This window comes from Muscardinus avellanarius (assembly GCF_963383645.1).
Source record: "Muscardinus avellanarius genome assembly, chromosome: 5".
Taxonomy (NCBI): Eukaryota; Metazoa; Chordata; class Mammalia; order Rodentia; family Gliridae; genus Muscardinus; species Muscardinus avellanarius.
Genome location: NC_137790.1, coordinates 7,589,344 through 7,614,375, shown reverse-complemented (window position 1 = coordinate 7,614,375; position 25,032 = coordinate 7,589,344). Strand labels below are relative to the sequence as shown.

General features: G+C 41.9%; 1 protein-coding gene across 1 annotated transcript in view; it reads right to left on the bottom strand.

Moving 5' to 3' along the window:
- Positions 1-24,403, bottom strand: part of KCNJ6 (potassium inwardly rectifying channel subfamily J member 6) — a gene marked incomplete at both ends in the record, with an annotated part of 153,778 nt that extends 129,375 nt beyond the window's left edge. Inside the window, one exon of the mRNA XM_080696451.1 lies at positions 24,379-24,403. Within this exon, the coding sequence (XP_080552577.1) occupies positions 24,379-24,403 (25 nt within the window). The remainder of the gene's footprint in view (positions 1-24,378) is intronic.
- Between the last annotated feature and the right edge of the window lie 629 nt (positions 24,404-25,032).

The window sequence follows — 25,032 nt, the reverse complement described above, 5'->3', positions numbered from 1 at the left end:
CAGCCCTATCTGACACCCGCGGTGGCCCCTGCACTCTTATCCACTCACTGTCTTTGCTGTCAGTGCAGAGACAGCACCCCCTCAGCACCCCTGAGGCCCCCTGGACACTTTCTTAGCCTTTCTGTAACATAGACACCGTTGTGTAAAGTGGACATTGTGACTTGAGTGTTCTAGATAATAGAAGTTAAGATTAGAATTAAAAAAAACCTGTGATTGCTTGGCGTATGACAACCAGGTGACCTGTGGGCACTTGGTGAATAGCAGCCGATCAAAGTGGTGTGGCTTGTGGATTTGCTGTTATCCAATCAATTCTGAACTATGGAGAGACACCAACATGTGTTGACGGCATAGTTCTCTCACAGCGTACTGCTCAACCTCAGGGGATCAACTGGTATTTGCTTTAGTTGATTACTGCTTTCCTTTTTGTTTAGGGTTCTTTTGTGGTAGTTCTGCATCCTTCTGGCAGAAACAGCGTATGATTCCAAATATCTACCCACTGGTTAACCATTTTGCCTCAAAGGCTCTGGGGACAGAAGGTAGGATTAGATTATTCTAGCAGCAAATTTGCTAAGGGGTTTTGACATTTTGAAATTGAGATGAGGCAACATTGCTTTAGAATATGAGGTCGTTGCTTCCCTCTCGGACTTGCTTATACCTGGCGTTAAAGACCACCATTACTTATTCCTGGAACAATTCTGGCAAGAGAAAACAGTTTGAGAATGCTCAGAGATTGAACTTCCATTCGACAAATCTGAAAGGAAATTATTTACTAAGAAAAATATAATTCCCCAGAATCAAAGTTAGAAAATTATGTGTTTATGCATTTTAGCAAATCTGTCAGTTTTAAAACCTCGCCTTTCCTTTTTTTTTATGCTGTTGGTTCTGGTGTAAGTACAGGCAGATAGCAGGATGCAGTTGATTCATTTATTTTTACATTTGGCCATCAAGAAAGGCAGGCATCAAGAGGACATGAATTAAATTCTAAGTCATTTTTTGTCAAATAGAAAAAAATGATGATAAGGAAAGCAGATCCAAAGATCCCCTAAATTTCTACTCTTATATGAATAAAATACTGTTTATTCTTGAAAATTAAATGAAAAGAAGCATTAGTAATATTTAGAATTAATAATTATGAATAAAAATAAACTGCATAGTTAACTTTCAAGGGAGATTTTTTTGTAAGAATTTTATCTGGCTAAGAATTGCTATAGTTTGCCAGGTGTGGTGGTGCACACTTGTAATCCCAGCACTTAGGAGGCTGAGACAGGAGGATCACACAGGTTCGAAACCAGCCTCAGCTGCTTAGTGAGGCTCTCAGCAACTTAGTGCGACCCTGTTTCCAAATAAAATATAAAATAAAGGTCTGGGAGTGTAGCCCCTGGGTTCCACCACCCAAAAAAAAAAAAAAAAAAAAGAATTGCTATAGTTTAAATCTGAAATGTCCCCAAAGTCCCATGTGTTAACGCTTGGTGCCTGCCTGTGGTCCTATCAGGAGGTATTGTGGACCTTCAGGTGTTCAGGCCTGGTGGGAGCCCCTTGGTCATTGGTGCATACCCTTTAAAGGGATGATGTGATCCTGGTCTCTTTCTCTCGTTGCTTCCTGGTCACTATGAAGTGGCAGCTTTATTCACAGCCATGTGCTTCCCTCCATGTTAGGCTGCCTTGCCAAAGGACCCATGACTGTGGTAAGAAACTTCCAAAACTTAGAGTCAAAATAAACCTTTTTTCTTTACAAATCATTTCTCTCAGGTATTTTGTTAAAGTAATGGGAAGCTGACTAACACAAAGCAAGAGAGAAAAGGAAATACACATTTCTATCCTAACTGGGTGTATTATGATTCGGTTTTGATATGAACCACCCAGAGTTACATTGGACTCTGCTCGTTAGGGCTCAATCCTCTGCAATACTGCCTTACTTCAGATGCCGGCCCCACATCAGGTGTCCCAGACGTCCTATATTTCTGACCACACTTCTGGCTATAGATTTATGATTCCCATCAAACCTTTCAGGTTGGGTAATTGACTCTAATGACACACAGAACTCAAGAGGGTGCTATATAGTTGTCCCTCTCTGTTCTTGAGTTCCACCAAGTGTGAAATAAAAAACAAAAGACAATGCAGCCATACTTGCTTCTGCCAACATTTTCACTACTGTGAGACCAAACACTGATAACCATAACTTAGATGAAAGAAGATTTATTTGCTCACACTTCTAGAGATCTCAGGCCATGTTAGATTAGCTTCCAAGGAGGAGCTGAGTCTGGAGGTCCTCATAGCTTCATGGAGCACAGACACAGGCAAGAATCTAGAGCAGTCTGCCACAGGAACATTGTCCCAGGCCATGCCCCCAGGGACCCCTCCCCAGCAACCAAGTCTCACCCCCAACATGGCTGCCCTCTCAACCACATGAAGTCATATGAAATCTAAACCCCAACAGTCCTAAACACGCACAAGCATGTTGTCTTTGTTGAACAGCCATCTACATAGGATTTACACTGGATCAGGTATTCTATGTCTAGATCATCCAGAAATGATTTAAAGTGCACAGGAGGATACATGTAGCTTATATGTAGGTACTGTGCCATTTATCTATGGAGTTGAACATCTGAGGATTTTGGTATCTACGGGGGATCCTGGAACCAATCACTCCACAGGACAGAGGGTTTGCTATGAAGGATACTCCTGAGAACCAGAGGCAACCTGGAGCTTCAGTGCCCCTCCTCACGGGGTCAGGGAGGTGTGTCCCCTGTGAGATGTCTAGTGTTTTCCAACCAGGAAGCTCCACCCATCTGTGTGACCAGAGTTTTGATCAGGGCTCCACTACTTAGGCATGATGAACTAAACCACTGGCTCCTGGACTGGATTCAGTCTCCTGCCTCCTCTACTCAGTGGGCTTGATCAGTGACATTCCCCCGCACGCCCCATCTGCAGATCCACAGGAGCCATTAAATGATCATAAAAAGACACTCTTGTCCTCCAGGAAACACCAAGGTTTTTGAAGCTCAGTGCCAGGATCTGGAAACAAAACCCAGATATATATGTATATATATATATGTATATATATGTATATATATGTATATATATGTATATACATACATATATATGTATATATATGTGATGATATATATATATGTATATATATGATTATATATATGATGATATGTATGTATATATATGATGATATATATGTGTGTGTGTATATATATATATATATATATATATATATATATATATATATATATATATATATCATGATACAGGAGTAACTGTCAGGTCTCTGTTGATGCCCCCCTCTCACTTCCTCAATATTAGTGATTTGCCATTTGGGGAGTGTCATGACCAAAGTTGATGCTTTTCCCTCTTGCAGTATTGCCAAATGTCTAATCTTTTTTCTGGTTATTTGTCTTTATTTCTGTAAAAATACATCAAAATATCAAGATGCATAAATTTTGCTCATCTTTAAAGTTGCAGTTTTAATCATTTTTATTATTTTACTTTATCTTTCCCAACTCAGACTTTTTTTTTTTTTTTGGTCATAGTGGGGATTGAAACCAGAAACTTTCTACTGCTGAGCTATATCTCAAGCCCTATTTTATTTTATTCTTTAATTTTGAAACAGTCTTCCTAGGTTGCTGAGGCTGGTTTCAAAGCTGTGATCCTCCTGTCTCAGCTAGCATTACAGGTGTGTGCCACCATTTCGGGTCAATTCAGACTTTTATGTAAAGGAAATTGTTTCCTCAACATAAAAATTTAGAAGATTCCATCTTAGCCATGATTCTTCTATTTCATACCCCCACCTGGAGCCAACAATACATATATTTTTTGTGATACTAGGTATTGAACTTAGGGGTAGTCTACCTCTGGGTTACACCCCCAGCCCTATTTTATTTTTAAATAGGGGCTCATTAAATTGCTGACATTCTTGCTAAATTGCCAGAGCTGGCTTCAAACCTTCGATCCACTTGTTTCAGCCTCCCAAGTACTGAGATTATAGGTGCGCACCATTGCACCTGGCTAGAAGCAATAACTTAATTAGTAATCTACCTCAGGATCCTTTATGGCAACATGGGAGTCTTGCCTTATACAAATGAAGGTAAGGTACCTAGAAGATTTAAGGATGTAATATTCTTTTATTATGAGGACCTCATATTTAAGGGGAAGGCTTCAAGTGGACCAGATTAAAAAATGGGTGTTCTAATTTAAGAAAGTCATAAGTTAATGGAATAAATGAAGTTTTTCAAAGCACCTTGCTTTGTCAAATAGTCTGGAAGCACAAAGGCTCCTCAAGTACAGTCATTTAAAGTGAATAATTTGGGGGCATTTAGTGTATTAACGGTGCTGTGCAAACCACCACCTCTATCTAGTTTCCAAACATTTTCATCTCCCCAAAGAAACCCTGTACTCTATAAGCAATCACTCCCCTACAAAAGATAATTATTTTTAAATGAAATCTTTATCAGTTATCCACTCAACAAATACATATACCTACTCTGTTAGGGCTCTTTATTTTCCCTTAAAATTTTTTTATTCCAATAGTAAATTCTATTACATAGATAGAATCTATACCCTGTATTTTACCCAGTAAAACTGCAGACACATAGCAAATACACAGTAAATGCAGAATGACAAGAATTTTACTGTAATAGTATTGGTTTAGAATTCTATCATCCAACAGTTGTATCATTTTAAAGATTCCTTTAGGCAGGCATTAGTCATGAGCAACCAGAGATGCGATTTCTTAACTGAGTCAATGCTAGGATTCAGAGGAGGGAAATCAACACACAGGAACTGTCACAGCTGTGTGTTAAGATGCATATTACAATGTCTCAGGAGAGACATATGGAACTAAACTGTAGGCTGAGCCTACTATTCCCAGATGAGCCAGTTGCACAGAGGTTGCCCTCTTGACAGATAGTTGTAAAAATAACTCACATGCACATGGAGTCATTATGTCAACTCTAGGAGTTTGGGAGTGGTTCTCAGACATCATTTAAAATACAGAGTGTGCCATGGCATGACAGGAATCCTCTCCTCATGGATAGAGAGGAGGGGTACAGCTGGGGCTGGCTCGAGTGGCTGGCTCCATTTCCCCAACCAGACATCTTTAGCATTCCACAAACAGCTCCAGGGTTCCTATGGCTTTGAGGGGGGGTCTTATTTCTGAAAACCCACTCAACTCCCTGCTCTGTAAACTTCTAAATGACTACTGGCTATTGTTTTTTGTGGAAGACGACCCATCAAAAAGTTTTCTGAGCTGAGTGTGGTGTCAAATACTTGTAATCCAAGTACTTGGGAGGCTGAGACAAGAGGATCACAGGCTCATGGTCAGCCTCAGCAGTTTAGAGATGTTCTCAGAAACTTAGGGGGACCCTGTTTCACAATAAAAAAAATAAAATAAGGCCAGGCGTGGTGGTGCACGCTTGTAATCCCTGCGCTTGGGAGGTGGAGACAGGAGGATCACACAAGTTCCAACCCAGCTGCTGGCTTAAGATATCCTGTTTCCAAATAAAAATATAAAAAATAGGTCTGGGAGTGTAGCCCAGAGGTAGAAGGGTTTCCAGGAACCCCAGTACCACCAAAAAAAAAAAAAAAAAAAAAAAGGCTGGTGGTATAGCTCAAAGGTAAAATGCCCCTGAATTCAATCCCCAGTACCAAAAAAAGAAAAATAAAGTAAAATAAAAATAGAAGAAGGAAGAGGAGGAAGAAAATAATAATAATAATAATAATAATAATAAATAATAATAATAATTTTGGACTGTTTTTCTTCTCAGCACCAAGTGGTATATTTTTTATGAGAACATGTCTGACTTCAGATTAGATGTTTGAGTTTGTGACTCTGTTGGAGGTGGCCCACAGTTTCTTATAGAACTTGAATCTCCATCAATTCAATTCTCTTTCATTAGGACATAAGGCCCACTACTAATCAGTGAGGAATGGGTGGTCGGTCTAGGAATCATAGTCAAGCCATTTTAAATAATAAACATTTAGAACAAGTCTTATATGTCAGCACAAATTATATTAATGAAATTAACATTAAAAAGGGGCTCTTGAGAATGACATTAGCAAGATGATGGAATTGGACTTTCTAGCACTCATCCTCTCACAGAAACAACACTTCAGACAATTATTCATGTATGAAAAATACCTTCACAAGAGCTAAGAATACCAGTTAAACTTCAGCACCCAGGCATAGCAAAGAAATAAGAAAAAGAAAACACAAGTGACTATCTTTATATCAGACAAAATCAACTTTAGGTCAGCACTTGTCACACTAGATAAAGAAGGACTTTATATAATTTTAAGAGGGTCAATCTATCAACAGGAAATAAATATATAAAGCAAATATGAACAGAACTTGAGAGAAGTAGACAGCAATCTGATGATAGCAGATGACTTTGAAACTCCACTTCCAACAATGGATAGCTCCCAATAGAAATTCAATAAGAAAACAGATTTGAGCAACACTGTAGATGAAATTGACATAACAGACATAAGAAGTATATTCTATTTAACAGTAACAGGATACCATTCTTTTCAAAGGTATCTGGAACAGTCTCTAGGACAGATCATATATAAGGCCACAAAATATGTCTTAATAATTATTTGGGAGAACTGAAAGCACATCATGTATGTTTTCCAACCACAACAGTATAAAACTAGAAATAAATAGGGAGAAAATTGGAAAACTCACAAATATGTGGAAACGAAATAACACATTCCTGACTTCCGGGAAGATGGCGACTGAGAAAAGCGGGGCTTAAGAGCCCCGCTAACAACTAATCTCCATTACCACAAAATCAGCACCTTTCATAGCCAGAAAACACCATCACCAGAGAAACAAAAAAATCACCAGGCTCCAGAGAGAAAGTGGACTGAGAACAGAGCTCAGAGCCACAGAAGAGATACACGGGCCTCACGCCCGAGGCCACGGCAGCAGCGCCATACTGCCGGCGGCAGCGGCGACTTCACCGGACGGCTACAGCAAGCTGAGGTGAGCCGCTGCAAAACAGCGAGGCGGGATTTCTCGCCGCAGGTAAAATCTAAAGCTCCCAGTGGCTGAGCTCAGCACACGCCACAGGGATTCAGAGTGGAAATCAAAACCAAGAAGAAATACGCCAGCCTCACGGCTGAGGGCGTAGCAGCGGCGCCATATTGCCACCGGCGGTAGCAGCAGAGAATTCACCGAATCCAGTACAGCTACATCTGCGTACTCAAGAACAGTGAGTCAAATTGCGGGCCACAAAGCAGAAATCCCAGTACTGTACTCCCTGGGACTTGACCCAGTGGGGGAGGGGCGGTGGCAGAGATATCACACCATAGGAGAACGTGCAACCTGGCACCCCCCACAGTCTAAAGCAGCCTCTATCGACTCTCTGGGTCGGAGACTCTGTGATACAACCCAGTAAAGAAGTAGTGGGGTCTGAGATACTACTGACTCGAGATCCAGAACACCTTAAGTGAAGTCATAGTGACCCAAGGGAAGAACCCAGAGAAGGCACAAACTCCCGAAATCATGGGAAAGAAGAATAATACTGGAGCAATGAATGCCCACAACCCCACAACATCACAACCCGATAAAACAGAAAAGCAAAGATTTCTAGAAGATCAAATCAGGAAAATAACTGTAGAAATAATAGAGGTGCTTCGAAAAGAACTCAGAGAGAGCCAAAAAGAGATAAAGGATGCAATTAATGAAGTAAAGGCCTCAATTCAAAGCACAAACAACTGATTAGACCACATGGAGAACAGAATCTCGCTCTTAGAAGATGATCATTCCAAAAATGAACGCATAGTTTCTAATCTAGGAAAAAATATCCGACAGCAGGAATCTGATATTGAAGAAATATGGGCCCATTTTAAGAGAGCTAACCTAAGAATAATTGGAATAGAGGAGGGAAAAGAAAGTGAAACCAAAGAAATCAACAATCTCTTCAAGGAAGTAATAGCAGAAAATTTTCCAAACCTAGAACAAGAGGTAGATACACAGGTCCAGGAAACTTATAGAACTCCCTTTAGACAGGATCGGAGAAGAGGATCCCCACGCCACATAATTGTCAAAATGACCAATGTGGAAGCCAAGCAGAGAATATTAAAGGCAACAAAAACAAAGGGCCAAGTGACATTCAGGGGCAAACCAATTAGAATCACCCCAGACTTCCCAAACCAAGTCATGAGAGCCAGAAGGGCTTGGAGTAACATATTCCAAACTCTGAAAGAAAACAACTTCCAGCCAAAAATTTCCTACCCAGCAAAACTTTCTATCAAATTAGATGGAAAAATAAGAAGCTTCCATGACAAACAGAAACTGAAGGAATTTATATCTTCAAAACCAGCGCTAGAGAAAATACTCAAAGAGATTAACTACAAAGAAGAAATAGGTAACACACACCAGAACCAGAGAAACAAGAGTTTCCATCCAACAGACAACTAAGATTGGTTATCTGTGGAGATTCATTATTTATGTTAGTCTCTTACCTATCTCTAAATGGTATTGTTTGCCTTTATTGTTGTTAATTTTTAGGATGTCTAGTTGGAATATTAATATACCTTCAGATATAGCATTTGGAAATATTTTATCCCATTCTATTAGTAACTGTTAACTCTGTTTACATTGTCTTTGGATATACAATATTTTTTTTTTATTTTTTAGGGAGTTTGTATACTCTTCTGTTGCCTGTGCCATTGAAATCATATCCAAGAAATCACTGCCAATTTCAATGTTGTGAGGTTTTATGACCCAGATTTTCTTCTAAAAGTTTATAGTCTTAAGATTTATATTTAGGTCTTTTATCTATTTTGAGTTAATATTTGTAGATGGGATTAGGTAAGGGTCCAATTTTATTCTTTTCCATGTAATTATTATTTTCAACAATATTTAGTTAAAAGATTATTATTTCCACCACCAAATGTTTGTGGAAACCTTGTCAAAAATAACTTGACAATATAGGGAAGAGTTTAGCTCTAGGCTTGTATTTAACTCCAATGGTTTATATATCTGCCTTTAGAATAGTACTACACTGTTTCAATTATTGTAGCTTTATATGGTTTGAAATCAGAAATTATATATCTTCTAGCTTTGTTCTTTTTCAAGATCGTTTTGGGTATCTAGAGTCCATTTTCCATATTAGGATAGATTTTTTTTCTGAAAAATAAATATATAAATATATGATAGTTTCACCTAAAAAAATAGAAAAAAAATTCTTTGGTAAGAAAGAAAGTAAAAAGAAATATTGAAATGTTATCTTTAAGTCATCAAAAGCTTGGTATCAGACAAATGAAACTGTTATGTGAGATTATCATTTTTAATTTTGGATAAATTGCTATAATACTAGATTTCAACCACTAAGCCAAGCATGGGAGGGAGAGATGGGGAGAGAATGGGGTGGGGATCGGGTGGGGGCTGACTGGACGATGTGTGCATGTATGTCTACAAAAGTTTGTATCCCACTATGATGTATGAATACAGTGCACCAATAAAAAAAAATACAGAAAGATAAAAAAAGTAACAACACATTCCTGAATAAGCAATGCATCAAAGAAAAAAGTAAAAAGAAATTAAAAAATATCTTGAGATAAAAGGTTTCCATGAAAATGGTAGTACAGCTTACCAAACCTTAGGGAATGCAGCCAATTCAGATCTAAAAGAGAAGTTTGTAACATTAAATATCTGTATTAAGCAAAAAGAAGGATCTCAAACACCATGACTTTATACCCTAAGGAACAAGGAAAGGAAGAATAAACTAAGCCCAAAGTAAGAAGATGTCAGGAAACAATAAAAATCAGAGAAGAACAAATGAAATAAATACTAGTAAAGCAATGGAAAAGATCAATAAATCTCAAATAAATCAGGAGTGGGTTTCTTAAAAAGATAGGCAAAACTGATAAATCTTCAGCCATATTAAGAATAAAAGAAAACTCAAGTAAATAAAAATACAAATGAAACATGTTACAACTGATATCACAGAAATACTAAGATTCATATGATGCTATTATTAACAATTATATGTCAATAGATTGGACAAATTTGAAAAATTAGGGAAACAAAGGGCCTACAAAGACTAAATCATGAAGAAATGGAAAATCTGTGCAGACCAATAGCAAGTAGGGACAGTACACCAAGAGTCAAAAACCTCTCAACACAGAAAAGTTCAGGAGCTAATATCTTCCCTGGTGACTTCTACCAAATATTTTAGGAAGAATTAACATCAACTCTTCTTGAACTCTTAGAATATTTTCAAAATCATTTTTTGAGGCCAGCATTACCTTGATACCAGAACAAGACAAGAACACTCTAAGAAATGAAAATTATAGACCAATATCCCTAATGAGCACAGATGCAAAAATCCTCAGCAAAATAATAGCAAACTAAATTCAGCACCAGATTGAAAGGATCATATGCCATGATCAGATGGGCTTTATCTGTGAATGCAAGGATGTTTTGACATGGTCCAACTAATAAATATAATATGCCACACTGATATCATGGAGGATAAATATCATGTGATTATCTCAGTAAGTGCACAAAAGACCTATGACAAAATTCAGCACTCTTTCCTCACAGAAACTCTCAACAGATCAGGTACAGAAGAACTATATCTTAACGTAGTGAGGGTTGACATGACCAACTTATAGCTAACATCACACTCAATGGTGAAAAGCTGAAAGCTTTTCCTCTAAGATCAGGAACTAGACAAGGATGCCCACTCTTACCACTTCTATTCAGCATAGCATGAGAAATCTTAGTTCAAGCAATTAGGTGAGAAAAAGAATTAAAAGACATTCAATTGGGAAGGAAGAAGTAAAATGATGACAAATGTCTGAGCCACTGAAGATACCACCAAACATTTTTGGGACTAATGCATTCAGTAAAGTGGTAGGATACAAAATCAAGATATAAAAGTCAGTAACATTTTTATATAACAACAAACTATCTGGAAAAGGAGTTAAGAAAACGCTCATATTTATAATAGCATATAAATACTTAGAAAGAAATTTAACCATGAAGGTGAGAGATCTGTACAATAAAAAGTATAAAATATTGATGAAAGAAATAGAAGAAGGTACAAACAAGTGGAAAATGCTCTGTGTGTGGGCTGGAATGATTGTTAGTTTATCTGTAGTATCCAAAGCAATCCACGGTTCAGTACAATTCATTCAAAATTCCAATGACATTTTCCACATAAATAGAAGAAACAATCTTAAAATTCATATGAAACCACAAAAAGACATTGAATAGCAAATCAATTTTGATCAGAGAGAATGAAATTCGTGGTATCATACTACTTGATCTCAAAACGTTATATAAACTATGGTAATAAAACTAAGCATGGTACAAGCATCAAAACAGACTTCTAGAATAAAGGAAGAGAATAGAGAGCCCTAGAAATAAACCCACACATTTATTGTCAATAAAACTTCTACAAAGTTTCCAAGAACACAATGTGGAATGGGCAATGTCTGTAGAAATTATGCTGAGAAGACTGGGTGTCCACACAAAGAAAAATGAAATTAGGTCCCTACCTCACACCATATATGAAAATCAACTTACAATGGCTAAAAGTATAAATGTAAGACTTGAAACTCTAAAATTTCTAAAAGAAGAATTATAAGAAAAGTCCCATGACTTGGGTCTGGGCAGTTTTGGACATGTCTTCAAAAACATAGACAACAAAAGCAAAAACAGACAAATGGGATAACATCAAAGTGTAAATCTTCTTTACAGCAAAGTAAATAGTCAACAGAGTAAAGAAATGGTCTACATTATGAGAGAAAATATTTCTAAACCATATACCTGCTAAGGAGTTAATACCTAAAATATATAAGGAGTTCAAACATCACAATATCAAGAAAACAAATAACCAAATTTAACAATGAACAAAAGCTCTGAATAAATATTTCTTAAGAGAAGACATGGAAATGACCAACACATAGTTGAAAAAAACATTTGACATCACTAATCATTAGGGAAATGTAAATTAAAACCATATTGAGATACCGCTTCATACTTGTTAGAATGGCTATTCTACTAAAAAAAAAATAACAAGAGCAAGTGTTGACTAGAATGGGAAAAAGGAAACCCTGGCACACTGTTGGTAAGAATCGAAATTAGTGCAGATGGTATGGAAAACACACTACTGAGGCTCCTTAAAAAAATTAAAGTAGAACTACCATATGATCAAGTAATCCCATTGCTGTCTATAAATGTAAAGAATTTAAAAACACTATGTCAAAGAGACACCTTTCATGTTTACTGAAGCATTAATCACAATAGCCAAGACGTGGATCGACCTAAATGTCCATCGACTGATGAGTGGCTAAATAAATGGACCAGTCAGCTCGATGTCTTAAGAGCGTTTTCAATAGACAGCGTTTTCAGCTTACGGTGGGTTCAGTGTGGTGTAATTCTGTTGCGAGTGGAGAAGCATATGCATTCCCTTCCTTAAAATGTCCCATCTCAGTCAGTACATCCTGATCTTGTTTTCCCAACACACCTTGTCCTCTTTTGTTGTTTCTTCTTTGAACAACCACACGCCCTATCTCCTTTCTCTTCTCCAACATTCCACTAGCCGACAACCCTGAGGTCCACGTTCTCTCCTTATTAAAGACCTGCCCTTCATGCAAAGTCCAGACCGAGTATCTTCAAGGTCCTCCTTCCCTTCCTCCCTGCCTTCTGGGTTGAATCTAGAGGTATTCTACCTCTGAGCTAGACCCCCAGCTCTTTTATTTTTTGTTTTGAAACAGGGTCTTAGTAGGGTACTGAGACTCTTGCTAAATTGCCGGGGCTGGCTGAAACCTGTGCTTTTCCTGTCTCAGCCTCTCAAGTACCGGGGTACAGGTGTGTGCCACCAAGCTTGGCTCCTTCTTTGTTGATTGAACCCATCGCCTCCTACATGCTAAACACACACCACCACTGAGCTAAAGCTTTTAACATCAAGTTGGAGTTCTTCCAGGAAGGGAGTTGTTCTGAGTTGACCTTCATCATGTACTCTGTCTTGGTTGGGGGAAAACAAAGGAGAGGTGGGGTCTTCAGGTGCACCTCACACTTGGCGTCTGGTCCTCACCGTCCTAATGGCAGCTCCAGGCTGTGTGAGGAAGCAGATACTCTTTCTGGTTCCATACGCTCTTCAGCACTCAGTCTTCAGGTGTGGCTTTCTTTTTACAACATTCCTCCTTTTAGCATAACTTCCACTGACAAATACTCATGGCTAAGTTCATTAAATATTATTTATTTTAAAAAAACCTGATTCCATGTTGAGATGATACAAGAACTGTGTAAAACAATTCAAATACAAGTCTCCATCTACTCAGAGAAGTGATTTCCTCCTTCCTTGATGATCAGAGTCACACTTACAAAACTGACAGAAGACCCCACCCCAGGGAATCTTCTGGACAGTCTGACGCTTTTCTTTGTATGAAAGCCGAGAATTCCCCAAAAGGGATTAAAGCATTCATGGGTGGAGAATATCTTGAAGTTTTAAAACCCGGACTTGCTTTTTCCTCTTTGTTGTCTTGTTGAGAGTCTTCTTGTTGGGATCTCTGGTAGAAAACTTGTCAGAACCAGGCCTGTCCCTGTACAGCAGGCCCTCAGTGATGTGCAAAAAATTAAATAAATAAAAGTTTTAAAAATAATAGTGATAATTTGAAGAAGGGGATTGTTTAAAACTCAGGACGCACTATCCACTATTTTTCTTTAATTGGACACTTCTATCTGAGGATGGAAACAATAACCTGAATTTAAAAATATCTACTAAGGAGCCAGGTGTGGTGGTGCACGCTTGTAATCCCAGCATTGGGGATGGTAACACAGCATTAGCTACTTAGCTACACAGCATTTGGGAGGTTCATGGACAGCCTCAGCTACCTAGTGAGGCCCTCTGAAAGTCAGTGAGGCCTTGTTTCAAAATAAAGAATAAAAAATAGTGCTGGGGGTATAACTTGTATGTAAAATGCCCCTGGGTTCCATCCCCAGTATAATAATAATAATAATAATAATAATAATAATAATAATAATAATAATATATCTACTAAGAAAAAATATCCCAAGCCACCAGCTTAGGGAGTTGTGTTTGGTTTGGGTTTGACTTTGGGAAATCAGAAGTGTGCTTTGCCTTCCTTGATGCTATAAGCTGGGCCAGGAGCAAATGGGCCGGACACCCTCATCCCAGGCAATCCTGTGGCACTGGGAAGGAAGCGTAGGCATACTGAGGTACCAGGGACTTTGGTGTTGAGCAAAACACCCGCAGGTAGAGTCCTTGGCAATTCTGAATGGCTGATTTTAAGAGCAGTGTTACTCACCAGGATAAAGCACACAGGTAACAAATACCCCATATAAAATCCCAACAGGAGTAGAAATTGGTCAACAATAATATTTATACCTATTACCAACTTATAAAATTATAGAGCCATGCCAGAGCCCTTGGATCTTTAAGAGAGTTGAATATAGTTTAAGTTGATGAAATTTGATAATGAGAGTATTCTTATAACAAACTTGAGAACAGTAAGTAAAATGTGGCATAGGGAAAATAATAATGTTTAATTTTTTGTTTTGAGTGCCTGATATGGGACAGTTGCTATATTAATTTCATGTGCATTATACATTAGCTTTCCTTCTGTGAATATATATTCAGTGTGAATGTATTGGCTTCAGTGTCCCTTTTAGCTTATTCAAATATATACATATTTGGTGCAATTACTTATACATAGTTATAGGCATAAACATAGACATTAGTGTGTGTATACATATCCATTAACTTTATATATATTATCAAAGCCCTGCTGGGTAGTTATATGCTCAGTTGCAGAAACTCAGAGAAGAGAGGCTGAGTGATTAACTGTGGCCTCACAGCTGGAAGGGGTTGAGCAGTGGCCAGACCTGTTCGTTGTGTTTCTTAAGATTATACAAAGCTGGGTATGATCAGCCTTAGCAACTTAGTAAGACCTTCAGCAACTTAACTAGACTCTGTTTCAAAGTAAAACATAAAATAGGGCTGGGGGTGGAGCTCAGAGGTAGAATGCCTCTGGGTTCAATCCCTAGCACCAAAAAAGGAAAGAAGAGAAAAGAAATGAAAAACCAAAAACCCACAGTTGTGCTGCGCCCACAAGGTCTTCATCCTCTGTGGATGTTAGGGGGTTGCTATTAATTGTGTAGAAGGCCTTACAAATGCAATTCAGGGCTCAGAGCAATTCCCAGAGTCAATATTTAAACATCAATATACTCCTCCCCCAACACCTTGGAGCCTGGAATTTAATATCTTGGGAGAAAGATTACATCAAAGCCAAGCAGAAAAGGACACCAGGAAGCAGCAGCGACCTCCTCCCTGCAATGCACGACTCCGGCTGTCCTTCCAGGGGAGACCACTGCAGGGGTCACTTTCTACTCCAGGTACCTTCACTGGAAGCATGGAGCCTCCCCTGCTTACTTCCCCACCCAGTCAAATTCAGGGAGTGCAGGGGCTGCCTCTGAAAGTCAGCATTCTCTGCTCCAGCCTCAGACCACCTGCTCACACCCCAGTGTGGTATCCAAGGCGATAAGATGCTCTGCAAAGAAGGACCACACTTCCTTGCCCAGTTAGCCACTTGTCCTGCACTCTGTGGCCGGTCTCACAAGCACACCTCTCACAGGGACTTCTGTTTGCAGGTCCTCTTTCTGCTCTTTGAGGATACAGAGGAAAACTCAGAACCAGAAGGTATCCCAGCCCTCCAGCCTCCCTGGGGAGATTTCCTCTCTCTTACTCCCTCCTCCCCTCCCCTGTCCTGCCATGAAACCTGTTGTTCCGGAGGCTTCTGTGAAGAGGCAGGGAGGAGCTGTGGGAGGAGGGAGGATCGTGATCCTTGGCAGGTGGTGGGAGGAGGTGCAGACTCTGGAGGACAGAGGGAGGGCCAGAGAGACAGGGTGGCAGTGGGTGGGAGGCAGAGGAGGGTGAGGCAAGACTTTAACAATGTGTTTACTTTCTTCTTTGGGCTCCAGCAGTGGCAAGCAGGGCCCAGCCCTTGGAGAGGTGGTCTGCACTTGGGTTTGGAGAAGGATCAGGAACTCCTGGGCACCCCCATTAGCTTGGAAAGTGGCCAGGGAAGAGGCAACAGAGACAGAGTTAGAGGTGCCTGGGCTGGTGGCCCCAGCGGAGGGTGGTGGAAGGTGGGCTTGTGTTGCCAGGCTGGGCCTGTCGCGTAGGGATGTAGGCTATGACGGCCACTTTGCTTGTAATTGCCTTTCATAAAGGCAGTGGAAACGAGCGTGGGCCCAAGTCCCTGCCATCCTCAACCAGAGGATGGTGTTGGAGTGGAAGGACCACAGTGCCTTGACCGTGACGTTGGTGGCCCTGAGCCAGCGGCCCCTGGAGGCAGGTGTACAAGGTGGGGGAGGATGCAGCTACCTCGGGGCTGGCTTTTCACCATCCTCCTCAGGCAATTATTCCGGAGGAAGTCATCGGGCGAGTCCTACAAACTGCCACTTTAGAGAGAGTGACACTGAATCTCACTCGCAGAGCAGGGATAGCTCTGCTGCCAGCAGCCTCCGCCGCCCGCCCGCATCCTGCTCTCCCCCGTTCGCGGGTCCCAGATGCAGCAGTGTTTCCAACTTTCCTCTCAAACATTAGCCCCTGGAAAATTCCCTGCATCATGCTGTGTCTCAGCCGTGCCATCAATGAAATAGAAGCACTAATGGCTTGGGCTGCTTCAGAGGCTGGCGGCCGGGCAGGTGGGCTTTCCCTGTGGTTTGCAGGAGAGGATCAGACTGTCCACTCCTGAAGGAGACACGGAGCAGGCAGAGGCTGGGAGGCTGCAGCTTGGCTGTTAATGGAGCCCCGGGGGGCTGGGAAGGGTGTGAGCATCACTGGCAAAGGCCACCATTGCTGTGGGGAAATAAACAACTGGGTCCGCCTAGCCTTCCTTCATTTTCACCCAGAGCAGTGATCCTCAAGTTCTCATCTCGGGATGACTTTGTCCCCCGGTGCAAGCTTAGCGCTGTCTCAAGACTTTGTGCTGACACTCCTGGGTGAGGGCTTCTGTCCTCTAATGGGCAGGGGTCAAGGAGGCTGCCATGTCCAGGACTTCACAAAAAGAGCCTCAGCATTCCCAGTCACCAATGGTGACCTAGCGGTGACACTCCAAACCTGATTTTCTTAGTGCCAGAGAGAGGCTCAGTGTATCAGACAAGCAAGTGTGTCACATACCTAAACATTCGTCCACAGGTGGGGGCCAATGTGACCTCCAAGGTCACAGAAGAAAAGGCACTGGAGGACACAGGCCTGGCTCCGTTTCCCCAAGACCAGCAAGAGCTCATGGGAATGTCAGGCACGACGAGCCTAGCATGTTCTGAGTTATTTTACCGTTTTCCACACCCTTGTGTGTTCTACCAGTCGAATCCTTTCAATGATATGCTAACTCTGGAGATGGCCAGGGAAGAATTCCATCCTTATTTTGAGTTGGTCCTGGGGTTAAGGACTTTGGCAGCCAGCACAGGAGGGCACAGCCAGATACCACAGAAGCAATAAAAGTCCCCAACCTGAGGGACGTGGTTGGGCAGGGAAGGGTGACCAAGCGGGGTGCGAACCTGTAGGAGGGTAACATGGTATGGTCCATTTCAGCCCCTCAGCCTCAGAGCCACGGCCTCTGATTCCACATATATAGAGCTGTGCTCTCAACAAGGCAGCAGCTATCCTTGAATTTGAAATATGCTTCCCTTTGAAGATCAATCATGGGTTTTACAGGATCAAAATAACAGCTTCTCTCTCTCCTTCCTTCCTTCCCCCCTCTCTCTTTCTTTCTCTCTCTCTCTCTCTCTCTCTCTCTCTCTCTCTCTCTCTCTCCCTATCTCTCTCTCTCTCTCTCTCTCTCTCTCTCTCTCTCTCTCTCTCTCTCTCTCTGCATTAATTGTACCTATGAGCTATACCCCCAGCCCTATTTTATTATTTTATTTTGAAACAAGGTCTCACTAAGTTGGTGAGGGACTCAACAAGTTGCTGAAGCTGGCCATGAACCCGTGAACCTCCTGTCTTAGCCTCCCTAGTACTGGGATTAAAAGCATGTGCCGTTATGCCTGGCTAGATACCAGCTTTTCAAAGGAGCATGAAGTGGGAAGAGGATGCTGGCTCATCTTTGTTTTCAGAGGGCACATTTTCACCTAAAAGTGGGACCAAAATGACCCATGGTGGGCATACCGCCTTCGTGTGGTCAGGGAGCACAAACAGTGCTTTTGCTGCCACCTTGGGCTAGCCCTCCTCAGCGTCCCCTCTGTGTCCCCCTTGTCCAGCAGGTAACCAGGGAATGAATTCAGGGAAAGGAGGCTAGGTCAGTTGGAGTTGCTTGCGAGGACAATAGGCACCAATCTGTCAAGTGTGAGCAGATGGGTACAGTGATATTATCTAACTCTCAGTCATGGAAGACTGAAAGAACTAGGATTGAGCTGGGTGTCCAGCACCTAGGAGCAAGCACGGAAGCCCAGGGCAGTAAGGGCTTGGTAAGGGAAGAGCTGCTTCTGCCAGTGCCTGCACCGGCACCTCGCAGCCTGCCCTTGCACCCAGCCCTGCAGCTCACCTGCAGGAGAGGCCCATATCACCCCAGCCACAAAGGATGGAATATGGGGAAAAGGAAATTTTGGAGACCAGCTGCAGTGGTGCACACCTGTAATGCCAGGACCTGGAAGGATAAGATAGGAGGAGCTCAGTTTCTAGGCCAGTCTCAGCAACTAGCGAGACAAGATCCTGTTTCAAAATAAAAGATAAAATGGGACTGGGCCTCAGAGGTAGAATGCCTCTGGGTTCAATCCTCAGTACATGCATGTTGGAAAAGGATATCTTGGGGAGTTTCCAGGTGGCCACAATGACACGTGCCACTATTGAGGAAGACCAAGAAGAGAGGTGTGGAGAGAGAACAGACATGGGAGAGAATTAACTAGCGGAAGGTAGAGGGCTGACTGCAGAGAACTGAGGGTGGAGGGTCCCTACGGGCTCCATATGGACCAGAAACCTCCCTTTGAAGGGACCTTTCAACTCGGTAGAGACATAGCAGTGCTGTTTCCACTGGCTATCACTGCAGGGCTTATTTAGATCTGAATCAGAAATGAACTACACGGGGGTGAAGATTTAATGTCCGAATCGTCAAGAGATGAGTTTGAGTTTAGTTACTTTAGGGATAATATTTCATCTCCCTGTGAATGAGCTTGGGGGATAGATTTTGGTACTGAAGGTCGTGTTGGTAGGGAGAAGGCATGTTTAAACAGCACACTCGTGCATGTTGAGCCACAGAGATGTTTTGTTACCACAGCGACCCTCAGCCTCATCCTGCCGGCACACTCACACCTGGAGCGGATTCTTTCTTCACGGGCATGCTAACTGTGTCCAAAAGGATTCCAAATGACCGAAGCCTGTGTCTGCTGTTGTACACATTTTTGGCTTAATGCATTCAACTTGCAAGCCATCATATTGGCCCCTCACATGATTCTTTCTTCTGCCTGCATTCCAGCCCTGGGGACTCTAAGAAGCACTGGCTAGGACTCTACCCTAAGCTCCAGACTGGGGCAGCTCCATCTCCAAGTGTTCCCCTCCTCCTCACCTCCTCCGGGTCCCCCCTCTGCAATGCGTTTTAGGTCCACTTTGGGGCAGCCGCAGAGTCCCTCCGCTCCTTGGCTATACCACTTGCAGCAGCTCCTCCTTCCACCTTTATACAATCTACCACCTACCCTACGATGCGCTGGTGGAACTACTGAAATGCGGATCTACGTGAAACCTTAAGTATTGTCCCATCCACCAGAGGAATATCCCAAGCGGCACAAGGTCCTTTTATGGTCTGACCCTTCCTCTCTGCTCTTCCTCTTGGCAGTTCTGCTGTTCCTACACTGTTTCCTGGCTCCTGGCACTCATGTTGTCGCTCACCCTTTGGGTAATGTTTAGATCTAAGAGAAGATGATGAGCCTCGTGGGCATGCACCTGCAAACCACAGTGACTGTCAGGCCTTTGCAGAAGAGCGTTTCCAGTGTCCTCTGCCTCCTCCACCCCCAAGGCTTCCCACAGTGCAGGCAAAAACCCTGTCTTCTTGCCTTTGCATACTTAATACAATTCCAGAGCCAAAAGAACTCCAATAGCTCCTCTATAAAAGAGGGAGTAAATGATTAAGAATCACTTTGCTCTACAGAGCTAATTTAATGTGCAGTGACTGTAATTGGCTCCCTGTCTTCTCTTTCCATTGGATAAAAACATTCCTTTTCCAAGCTGTGCTAAGTTTGAGCAGTTTCTTTAACTATAGGAAGATTTCCTCGACTTTAAAGCCGACAATGAAGACAACACCTTGCAGAGGGAGCGGGTGGGTCCTAGCTCTGGGCGGTGAAGGGAACCATGGTCTGCTCTCTCTGGATAAGTGCTCTGCTCTGGAGCTACTCAGAATAGCTGCGGCATGGATGCTGAGCAAACTCTTTCCTTTCCTAGGAGGGCATGCTATGGCTGTGATACCCAGAAGGGCTGAATGGGAGGGAGGCCCTTGGCAGGGGGACTTGTGAGGATGGACTCACAGGAGGCTCGTGCTGGGAATTGAAAGCTGAGGCACGTGTGCCTGAGGGAGGCTGGTACAGGGAGGCAGAGGGCAGCAGGAAGACAAGTCCTCCTGCCTGGATCAGATACATGGCAAGCAGCTTAGGTAGCCCAAGGAGGGATGCAGATGTGCACCCCAGGCTACCAGCAGAAAGCTGGCTAGGGCCTCAGGAAGGGGCTCTGCTGCCTGGACAAGTGCTGGCACCGAGTTCCTCTCCCTTCCCTGCTCACTACTCCACCACCACACACAGGATGCAATACCAGAGCACAGCCCCAAGTGTTAACAGACCCATTTGATGGGACTTCCTGGGTTCTGCTGCGTTGGCACAGGGGACCCCATAAAGAACCACCTGAGAGTGAGAGCAGCCTGTGAAGACATTATCCATGACTCCAAGAACCCCAGGCTATTTCCATGCCTCCAGGCACCTCTAGTTATAGTCATCACTGGCCCAGGACAGAGCCTGCCCAGCCCAGCCCAGCATCACCTCCGAGGAGGGCGCAGTCTGGGTCCCTGCATGCTGTGGTTTCAATCCGCGGGTGGGGAGGTAGAGTGCTGGCTGCTGAAGCCCAAGCTCAGGTCATTTCTTCCTGTGGGTTTTCTGGATGCACCATTTAAACAGGGCTTCCGGGGGGCTGACTGGGCTGACGAGGAAAACATCTATTCCAAAGATACAAACAGACATTAAAATTTCAAAGGCAGTATTAAAAAACCGACAGCCTCTGGCGTGTTACACATCCACAGCCGGATAATAGAATGTATAATTCAGTAATTTTGGGCTCCACGGAACCGCTCTCTGTTCTAGCACTCTTGCCCTCCCCTCCCTGTTTGCCTTGGTTTTGCTCTTGGAGTCTCTCTTTTCCTTAATAGGCCCTTCCTTGGCTCTTTTTTTCATATATGCCCATTGTTTCCTTGGAAAAAGTCTTTATTGGTGCACCGTCAATGTCCATGATAGATTCATGGTGATATATTCATGCATGTGCATGGCGGTGCGGTCTGTTTTCTTCCCTATATTTCTTACCCTCTCCGCCTCCTCTTCTGACCCTCTTCCAAGACTCTACTGGTCTTTCTCTTCATTTACATGGTATCCCCTTTTCCCCCACATATGAGGAAAAAAATGTGGCCCTTGATTTCCTGAGCCTGGCTGATCTCACTCAGCAGGATGTTCTTTAGTTCCACCCATTTCCCTGCAAACGTCTCTTTATATTTTTACTTTGTGCATTTCTGCTGTCTCTTTCCTTCTCCATACATCTGTCACTTTCTCTTTTCATGTTCTTCCTCTTTATCATGCCTGTCTTCATTTCAATAGTGGGACATAAAAGTAGTTTAGAAAATTCTTTTATTAAATAAAATTGCTTTAAATGGGACATTTAACAATCTATTAATATTTTTATACCCCTCGGTCGTCCTTTAGAAAAATGGCTGCAGTTGACTTTTTGAGGTGGTTATTAATGGCGCATGGGGGGCAGGAAGTGCTCCATCCCTGCTCTGGAAGGCGAAGGCCTGCTATTTGCTTAGCCATGGAAAGCATCTGAACATGTAGGGAGGCAGAAGAACTGCTACCAGTTCTAGTTAAACACAGAGATGTTCTAGTAAGCAGATGGTTTTTGCTTGGCAGTTTATCAAGCCAAGTGTTTACTGGCTCTGGACCCATTCAGAGCACTGTGTCCTGGGCATTCATGGTTCTGTTTATGTCCCTTTTTTCTGGCGGCCATAGATTTAACATTCCCATTGGTTTTGTGGTATGCTAATGGTATGTTCATTCTTTGCCCAACTTACTGATGGAATCTCCTTACATAATTAAATATTTATTTCCTTTAGACTTCTCATGTAGAAGAGATATGTAGTTGTGTATTTCATTCTTCAGGAATTTAATTTTAACGACATGTTTGCTTGTGTTGAACATATGATTAGCATTTCACAGCACCTGGAGGAGCTACATAATGTTCTATATTATGATCAGAATCAGTGAACTGATATTTGGGGTATCATCCCAAGGTCTGTTCTCAAACTAAATATTTTTACCCATTGAACATATCTGTATGATCCTTCTCTTAAACACAAAGCAAATTAGAAGGATGGCTGTACCTCTTCATCTAGCTAAGAATTTAGAATTAAAGTTTGATCAAGTTCTCCAAAGACAGTAAACTTTAGACCAAAGTAATTAGAATTATCAGAGAAGCAAACCTGAAACTTCAAACCAACAAAGCGATAGCAGCGTGAGGTACTCTTATTAAAATGCACCTGGAATCCACAATCCAATAAATGTAGAAAAATTAAGACACCTTTATGAGAAATATTGACCCAGACAGGGCCCATCACATTTTATGATTCAGTTAGGTGAGTTAAAATAATATTCACTGCATTAGAATATCAATTTCTAATAGAAGTCTTATAAAACATTTAGTCTCAAGACGCATATGCAATACTGTCTGATTTAATTTACACATATACTCAAGACTGAATTCATGTACACTGACGCTAGGTTCTGCGCTGTTGGTAATTTTGGCATTCAGATACTGTGGGTTATTTGTGCTGGTCCTGTGGGTTGAGAGATTAGATGTGAATCTGCTCCTAAGCTGTAGATTGGGAGTGAACCAGCATTGTCCATGGTCCCTGTATTTCATGCTGGAAGAACACATTTTATGACTTGGAGATACAGTCACTTACAAAGAGCCAGTCCTTAAAAGCAATGATAAATCTTCTCAATACCCTTTGGTCTGCAAGACTAAAGGTAAAAGAGCGTGGAGAAGAAAGCAGGGCAGGGGGAAGATGGAGAAGCAAGCTGCAGAGAGGAGTGTGACTACCCAAGAGGGCTGTTCCTTACTTAGTCCCTCTGAGTCATCGTGTACGTGGTGAAATTTGCACATGGTCAGGACTTCTGTGAATTTACACAGAGGTTTGAGTTCAGGAGTTACAGGAATACAGTGTAAGGATTTTTAGTATTATCTTGTCTAGGGGAGGGGAGGTATTGGGGATAAAGATTCATTGGCTATGCTACAGAGGAACACTTGCATTTAATAATCTCACGGTTTGAGAAATAATAGAGGGAGGAAGCAGGGGTGCAGTTAAATGTTAAATGTGGGCAAGACTAATGGTTAATTTCTCGGGCTAACTTTAATAGTGTGTGTTAATAGCTCCCATAACTTCCCGTATGAAATCCAACACCAGGAGCAATGCAGCTACTCAAAGGGAACACTCTTCATTGTTGCCAACTCCTTATCTCCATGGCCTTTAATATTTAAATGTCAACAGAGGCCACCGCGTTTCTCATTTGCAAGATGACTTATTATAATTAATTTCCATTCCTTCTTAAAATGTGCACTATTTATTTAGCTTAAGAGTCCGGAGTATTAGAGCCGAGAGACTCAAAATGTAATCATCACAAGCTAGCTACACCTCAAGCTTTCCATGTTTAAAATAGCTTTGTCTGATATTTCTCAGCTACATCTGAAAGGTTTAGCACTGATTCATCATTCTTTCCTCTTTGTGTATCGTCTAGCCTGTGGACAAGCCATGCAAAAACCCTCTGCTGACTCCCACTAAACCCCAAAGTTAGGTGGAAATTATTGTGAGTTTAGACCCTCAGTGCAATGCCACAGATAAAGTCCACTTTCATTCTTTAGCTCTATACTTTGGGTAAGAGCTTCAGTACCAATGTTTGACCCCAAGCAAGATGAATTTTGCATAATGCATTAAGTAACATCAACACGGCGCGCTACACTACATGAATCGGATGTTAGCCTGTGCGAGAGTGAAGGATAAGGATAACCGCGATCATCCCAAAGACATGCAGCTTTTGTAGGATCTTGCGTTTTTCTAGGCAGAGCCAAAAATAAGTAAGTTTCAGTTACTCACTCATGGATTCTGTCAACTTGGCCATCGTGGTCGTTTCTTCTTTCTGCTTTTCCTGGAGGTAAGAAGAAAAGACAATGATATATAAACCAGGTTTTGGATATGAGCTGATTTAATAGGTTGGCGATAGCTATATCTCTCTTCCTTTCCTAGGTCAAAATCTGGTCACCACCGATTCAATGAATTAAAAAAAAACGCACATTATGGCTCTACTATGAGACAGTCACAGAAAAAGAGATTTTTAGGGCATTAAAAAGTCCTCATCGCTCTTGGCAAGGAGCGTCTGTCGCACTGATCTTGGATATATATAATTGGTGACGCACGACTGGTTTCCAAAACCTCTTTGACACTGGGTTTTTGACATCCATATGCCAAACTCTTGCTCTCTATTTTCCCATGTTGAAGCTTTTTTATATATATTTTTGGAGATGATATATTTGGAGTCATTTGGTTTCCAAAAAACTAAACAGATTTTCTACATCTTTCTTTGTCTTACTTTTTTTTTGGGTTCCCTTGGTGTCTTTTGAAGGTCACCACTTTTGATGGGTTTGCGATCCTATCTATTTTGGGCTTAAAACATTTTGTTTCAACTGGGATATAGGTTGTAACCCACTGAGTTTGAGAACCAGTCCGATACATACAGAAATGAAATGTGTC